Below are 7,254 nucleotides of genomic sequence, written 5' to 3'. Positions count from 1 at the left end.
TTCCATTGTATTTTGTCATGCATATTATCTATAATTGAACATTTGACTGCGCCTTCTTGTTCTTTATTCCTTCCTTCTATACTTTCTTTCACACATATTTTACACCTGTAATATTGTGATGTGACAATCAAGCTACATTTTGAAAAAAGGTTTAAGGGTTTAAGTAGTTAAGAAATTAATTGGTTATTTTCATTTAGCTGTTTTGAATACAAATTAAAGGTTCTCAAAAAGAAACATTCATCAAATCCAAATTTCAGGATGATTAGAAAATGTAGCACTTTCACTAAAAAAGTCAAAAGATCAGTAATTGATGGATTAGGATTCTCTGAAACTGGAGTTGCATCAGACCCAAAGATCTGGCGTAGAACCAATGAGACATGGCTCTAAAGTTTAAAGCAGAATTAATGCTTGCATGCTGCCATCTACTGGCAAGTGTGGGTGCTACTTTCTTTAACTTTAACTTAATGCTCTGTTACCCTACATCAGTGAATCATGCCATATGTTCACATTTGAAGGAAATTTAAACAAAATAACAAGGTTATAGTTTGTAGCCCTAAATCTCAGGTGAATTCACAGATTTCCAATGCTTTTGATACTTTTCATACTGAGAACGTTGTGTTGAGACATTTTGCTTTATGACAAAGTAGTGTACACGTTAATATCTCAGGCATGCATGCTAAATTACTTACGTGACCTTTTTTCTCTTTTTTCCCTCCCATCTTATATCATACAAATATACGTTTTTGTTTCCTACTGTTTCGTTACCAAATCTGCATTGGAAACTGTCGTGGAGGCAAATTCCTGATGGAATTGTAATTTAAAAAAGAAAGAAAGAAAGTTGACAAAGCACTCTCTACTTCACTTCACTGACAATAACAGACTATAATAGACCCTATTACACAGTGGTGTAATTTTTTATATTTATATTGACAGGGGCATATAATTAATGTAAAATAATATTAAAAAAAAAAGGCAGCTATAGGATTTAAGTCACGAGAGAAACATACACTAAACATATTTTCAAATTTACCTTGAAAGGGTAAAAATATGGCACAGCTGAGCTAAAAAGAAATACGTAAAATTTGTTAGTGTCATTAGTTTTGTAAAACGTGTGTTTTAATCAGCAGATTCACCACCTAACCTAGTCATGGTGGGATCAAGCATTCATCAGAACAATCTGAGTGTGTCAAATATCAATTGAAAGTGAGGGAAGAAAAGTTTAAGGCACTTTTAGAATTCTCGGAAATAAGCAAGACATTTCTGTTTATTTCCGAGAATTTGTTTAATCATGTTAATCAATTACGTCATTGTTATAACACTGAACCTTGTCGAAAGGCCCTTACAATCCCTAGTACAAATAAAATGCAGCATATTGCACTCAGTTTTTTTGTATAAATGAAATAGCTTGCCTTGTAGTATTGGCACAGTGTTTAGATCAAGAAGTTCGTTGGATGGCTATGACTAAAATGCTAAATAATGAACACGCACAAAGGCCTACACACACGCACAGACCCACAAATAAGTTATACATAAAAAAAGGCACAGAGAGATAATCCTTATCATTTGTGTTGCTACGACTATTTGAAACATGCACCGATTTTGTCACAAAACCATTTCTGAATCTGTTCTGGGAAAACAGACTACTTTAATGTAAAAATACTGTACTGAGCAGAAATACGTTAAAACATGCATTGCACTGTGGCTTGGCTTCATAAAAGTGAAGCCTGTAATCCACATTATCCAACATTAACATTAACCCGGATTCTGTAAATGATCAGTTCCTACTGTACTGAGGTGTGTCCCTGAGCAGTTTGAAGAAATATGAGAAGAATCTATCCCACCACACTCTTCTACTGTAGAGACATTTCCGTTATCTTTTGTTTTGAAATAAACTATATAGAATATGGGTAGGATGATGCCTATAAGTAACATGGCGATCACAGCATTCCACCAATGGATGCCCCAGTCGGAGCCGTAGCTGTTCAGGCGATGGCCTCTGAAGCCAAACTGTCGTGGCATGTCACAGTTACCCAAGAAAGCCTCATCTTGTACATCTGTGGTTTGTATTAGTTTCTCTATGTCATGGTCTACCTCCTTGAAAAAGTCTGTGTACTCCTGCACATTTGGCTTGAAGCTGGCTCCGGCCCCGTCTTGAGGTGTGGCTGCCGGTATTGATGAAATTGGCGTTTCTTGCTGCCAGTCTCTTGGGTCAGCATGAGCCTCTGTTAAAAAGCTGTGTTTCTGCACAGGAATTTTGATTGATTTCAGTGCAAACAAATCTTGTTCCTGAATTAGGTTGTTCACTCTCTTTATGTCTGCCACCTGTCAATGAAAACAATTACTGTGCATCAAAATATTGGGGCGAACACTGCCAACCAATGGCAATATTAAAAAACAATCCCCTACCTTGCAACCATATTGCAACGCAAGCTTGTTGAGGTTGTCGCCGTCCAAAAGTTCTCGTTCCACCAGCTGGACATTCCCATCTCTGTCCTGTTCCTGACGAACACGCGGCATCAACTTGATGCCATTCAGGTCCTCTTCCTCAGAGGAGTCAGCGGATTCATTCTGCCTCTTCCTGAACACGTACACCTGGCCGTCTGCACTGGCATGGACATCCACTGGGGCCTGAAAAGCCCTGGGAACGTGCTCCCCACGCCGCATCAGTAAGATCTAACCTAGAAGGAATGTTTGGAACAAACAGAAATATCTTATTTAGATAGTTAATCAATCGCGTAGCTGAGCCTAAACTATTCCGGAACCGGTTATTCCATTAGAAGGGAACGCACTTTATTAGTTTTGCAAAGGAAAACTATTCCTGGTGGTGCCATAACAGGCCGACCTTTGGGGAAGAGATTGAATGGTAAATGGTGCATCTATATAACGCCTTTATCCAAGGAGCTTTACAAAGAAATGCACATTCACCCATTCACACACACATTCACATCGATGCTGGAGGAAACCATGCAAGGCACCAACCTGCACATCGGGAGCAATTAGGGGTTCAGAGTCTTGCTCAAGGACACTTTGACACTAACTCTGGGAGAGCCCGGGTTCAAACTGGGAACTGGAAAGTGGAAACCTTGCGGTTCCCATCTGGTCACTCTATCCCTGAGCCAGAGATCCCTGGTCCCTCTATCCCAGAGGTTCTGCTTTGGCACCCCGGGAGTGTGCGTGCACAGTTTCGCTGCTAAAGACCCAACGGTGCCAGAGATGAGCTGGTCACATAGTACAGACACACGGACGGACAGGGTGCAAAACATAGTCTCAGCCATGCCTTCCGGCCTGGCGGAGACAAGTACACCTGAAATGGTTAGACATCTCGTTAACCACTTAAGTCCCTATACTAAATAAATAGCTTACACTGTGAGCTTGTAAATCTTGTAATTTTTGGAAACTTTCTCTTATGTTTTGAAAGATTTCGCCTGACATCCCCAAAATAAGAATGACAAATAGGGGGATACAAAATTAGAGACAGGATACTAAATAATAGTTATAACTAAACTTACCTACGAACACAGAGTTCTTAAAGTGGGGTCCAGTAGGGTTACCAACCGTCCCATAAAATACGGGATTGTTCCTAGCCGCACAGCAACACCCACAGGACGCGGCACGTTACCGCGTGGCTGGCCAGCCACGCCCACGGTTTCCCGGATGGAGGCCGTGCGGCAACGCCTGGAAAATAGAACAGCGGCGTATCGGAGCGTCAGGCGAGGCGTGAACGCGCGCTAGCGCGTGTCTGCCGCCGCCGGTATGGGTCTGTGGGATAGGTTTATTGAAAATAACGGAGGTGGCTGTTTTGACGCACTGCGTTCACAGACTGTGTGTGTCGGGCTCTAGTTAACTTTGATCCGGAGATAAATCCGGTATAGCTCCGGTATAAACCGGATACGGAAACGGCCTTTCTCCATGACTATGGGGTGTGCAAAATATTACCGGATACAGTAAGTCTGACAAATTAAATTCAAAACATGTTTCTGGTTGGCTGACAGATTGTCAGTTACTGTATCATAGTTAGTTCTGATTGGTTCAAATCACGTCTTTTCTGAAAAAAGAAAGAAAAAAAGAAGCACAATGCAACAATTACTCAGATGTTTAAGAGAAAAGAGGGAGCTGTGGAAGCTGATAATGTGGTTAAAGACAACGTTTTGACTTTTGAGACACATGGGGAGGAGGCAGGTATTACCCTGCAATGACAAGTGACAGCAGGACAACCAGAAGCAAGCACAGCACAGGTCATTAATTATAATTAATAATAATAATAATAATAATAAACTTTATTTATATAGCACCTTTCATACATAAATGTAGCTCAAAGTGCTTTACAGAGCAGAAAAAATAATAAAAACAAAAGCAAAACAAAACAGCATTAAAACAGGCATGCATTTAAAACAATAGGACAATAACGCAGTGTCAAATCAGGAGAAGGCAGTGGTACAAAGATAAGAACAGATAAAATAAGGCAACGACATTAAAAAACAAGCAGTAATACAATACAGTGAGGACGTGAATAACAAAAAATAAAAGATCACTTAAAAGCAATGTTGTAGAGGTGGGTCTTGAGCTGAGCTTTAAAAATGTCTACAGAGGCTGCCTGACGAAGGTACAGTGGGAGCTAGCCCTCCAAGCAGAACCCAATGGTACTGAAGTTTCTGACTTTTTGACGACACAGGCCATGGGGTCCTGTTCCAGCAGTACCATTACCATGCCACCTGGTACGCGGACATACATAAAACATAAACAACGTGTTTACGGCCTGTCTGCGCTCTTTGACGACTTTTTTTTCGTGTGAGGGCTTCTGAATCTGTGAAGTATAAGTACCTATACATGCCGCTGCGAATATCTCCTGTGGCGCGGAAGCCGTTAAGTATTTTTAATCTTTGGTTGACCGATTTGGTCGCTTTGATTCTTCTCTTCCTTCCTTGTTTATTGACACCTCATTGTACCGCCTATCTGGCTAGCTAGTGGCGCTATAGCTATGACAGAGCAGATCAGAGGCAGGGACGTAAAGTATGTATTACAAAGTATAGTATTTATATAATACTGTAACTATATAACCGGCAATAACAATCAACTTACCCCACAAGCCAACCGCACACCGGGAGGCGGTACAATAAACGGTAAACAAACAAGAAGAAATAAAGCGACCAAATCGGTCAAACATAGATTAAAAATACTTAACGGCTTCCGCGCCACAGGAGATATTCGCAGCGGGATGTATAGGTACTTATAGTTCACGAATTCAGAATAACTCAAACAAAAAAAGGCCGTCAAACGCCGCAGATACGATCTTAGCGAGCATATTTATGTCCACGTTCCAAAATTCCCATACGAAAATATAGTTATGAACAGAGACCCTACATAAAACTCATCAACATTTCAGAAAAGCTTTATGGAGGGTTCCGAGAGGGGCTAAGTGGGAGCTTGTTCCATGCCGAATTAGCCTAAGATTTAGACTCACGCAGATGTATTTTATCGATTCAGAATTGATAAAATACATCTACGAGAGTCTAAAGCTTTATAAGGCTATATTTAGGCTATATAATAACTGAGCCAAAATGCAGTTTTCTATGCATTTCGGTTTTTCTTTGTAGCGTAGCCTACACTGGATGATTGATTGATTGATTGATTGATTGATTGAAGTACGTACGATACAAAAACCTTTACTGTGGACAACACATGATTAAGCAACAACAAAACCACATGTTCAATTAATTAGAACATTTAGAGACGTAGGCTACAAATAATTAATATACACTTCTATAAAAATAAATAATAAACTAAACCATAATCGCGCGTTTAATTCATGGGGGTTTGACACGAAATGTAGACCCTAAATTGGGGGCGTTTGACCCAAAATGTACCCGATGCCACTATCGTCCCTTATTTGAAACTCTGGAAGTTGGATCCTCGGACTTCCATCCTGGGGGTTCCTTAAGGACCCCAGATGTCTGACTGTAAGTTAACTCTCTGACAGTGTGTACATGTACAAAATGGAAATAAATTGAACCGTAAATCCGTCCATTTGTACGCTCTCAGGTATGGGGGTCCTTGAAATGAAAAAAAGTTTGAGAATCCATGCACTGACTGACTGACTAACATAACATTGGCAGCAGTTGGAGCGTCTGACATTCGCAGTTTGTCAATGTGTCTACGTCGACAGCATACAGGCAGCATGTGTCACCTCACCAGCTGACTGCTTACATGGCATGTTTTAAAGTTACCTCGGCTCGTATGGAACCCACACACACCTACAACGAACACTTTGTAACTTGCCGAAATGTTACTGTTACCAAGTAAAGTATGTATTACAAAGTATAGTATTTATATAATACTGTAACTATATAACCGGCAATAACAATCAACTTACCCCACAGCTACCACAGCGTCAAAACATTTCTTGTTCTTTAACCCTATGTTGGAGGTTGGGAAGAACTATTACTGCCACCTATTGATGTGGAGTGTAAACTGAACGCCAGACCGTTTATAATTCATCATTGATGAATGATGTGATGACATAAGAAAATAGACAAAATATATAGAGCCATTGAAATAGAATAGCTCTGAAAATACTTAATTATTCATAAGGGTAAAGTGTGTAGGCTATGAATAGAAACAATATTTTCTTCTACTACAGCTAAGTAATGATAATAGACTAGTAAATATATTATGATGATGATGATGATGATGATGATGATGATGATATTATTGTTTTCGTTTTATTTCCACAACACTGCACAGTATTTAGGCTACAGTATAGCCTAAATGTTTCTCGTCACCACAGATATCGCGGTTTGATTGAGTAGATATTAGCAAAATGCCAAATCTTGTCTATTATTATTAACTTTGCTTTGTTTTGTTTTGACACAGCTATTTGACCTCGTTTATGCTCTATGTTTAAATGTGTTTATTGATTTTGTTTCTTTTTTGGTTGTTCTTTTGGAAAAAGGCACTACCTCTTTTTCATTTATCACTTATCACGTAATGTTTCTACTTTATATTTTCTGTGCAAAATCAATAAAGAGATTTGTACAAAATAAAAAAATAAAAACGATCTGCTTCTACTTTGATGTATGGCATACATTTGCATAGAATCATTGTGAGACGGCACTATATCAATCAAGAATGTAAACTCAAAGAGTTTTCTGCAGTTGAATCAGAGTTCTTTTCCATATTGAAGTCAGCTCTCACAGTGGAGCCAAGTAAATCCATCTCTGAGTTATATGGCGCCATTTCAGATGCTAAAAATGAAAG

General features: G+C 39.4%; 1 protein-coding gene across 4 annotated transcripts; it reads right to left on the bottom strand.

Annotated features, from left to right (window-relative positions):
- Positions 1–1,534: 1,534 nt before the first annotated feature.
- On the bottom strand, positions 1,535–6,407 carry lysmd4 (LysM, putative peptidoglycan-binding, domain containing 4). 4 transcript variants are annotated; one of them, XM_083764203.1, is made up of 4 exons: positions 6,371–6,400; positions 3,510–3,675; positions 2,407–2,678; positions 1,535–2,322 (listed from the first exon to the last, which is right to left on the bottom strand). In XM_083764203.1, exons 3-4 carry the CDS (start codon positions 2,662–2,664, stop codon positions 1,753–1,755), a joined length of 828 nt encoding a protein of 275 aa, XP_083620329.1. In that variant the 5' UTR covers positions 2,665–2,678; positions 3,510–3,675; positions 6,371–6,400; the 3' UTR covers positions 1,535–1,752. The 4 variants fall into 4 exon arrangements, with proteins under 4 accessions (XP_083620329.1, XP_083620330.1, XP_083620328.1 ...); XM_083764204.1 differs by lacking the exon at positions 3,510–3,675 and having other exon boundaries at positions 6,371–6,407; XM_083764202.1 differs by lacking the exon at positions 6,371–6,400 and having other exon boundaries at positions 3,510–5,601.
- Positions 6,408–7,254: the final 847 nt, after the last annotated feature.

Source organism: Protomyctophum parallelum (assembly GCF_964188405.1).
Source record: "Protomyctophum parallelum genome assembly, chromosome: 4".
Taxonomy (NCBI): Eukaryota; Metazoa; Chordata; class Actinopteri; order Myctophiformes; family Myctophidae; genus Protomyctophum; species Protomyctophum parallelum.
Note: the sequence above shows the minus strand (reverse complement) of the source record. Positions and strands in the feature narration are given on the sequence as shown.

Coding starts and splice junctions, on each gene's coding strand:
- lysmd4 (XM_083764204.1), bottom strand. CDS start 2,664: ATGCGGCGTGGGGAGCACGTTCCCAGGGCTTTTCAGGCCCCAGTGGAT. Junction 2,323..2,406: donor CGTTGCAATATGGTTGCAAG/GTAGGGGATTGT, acceptor TTTCATTGACAG/GTGGCAGACATAAAGAGAGT.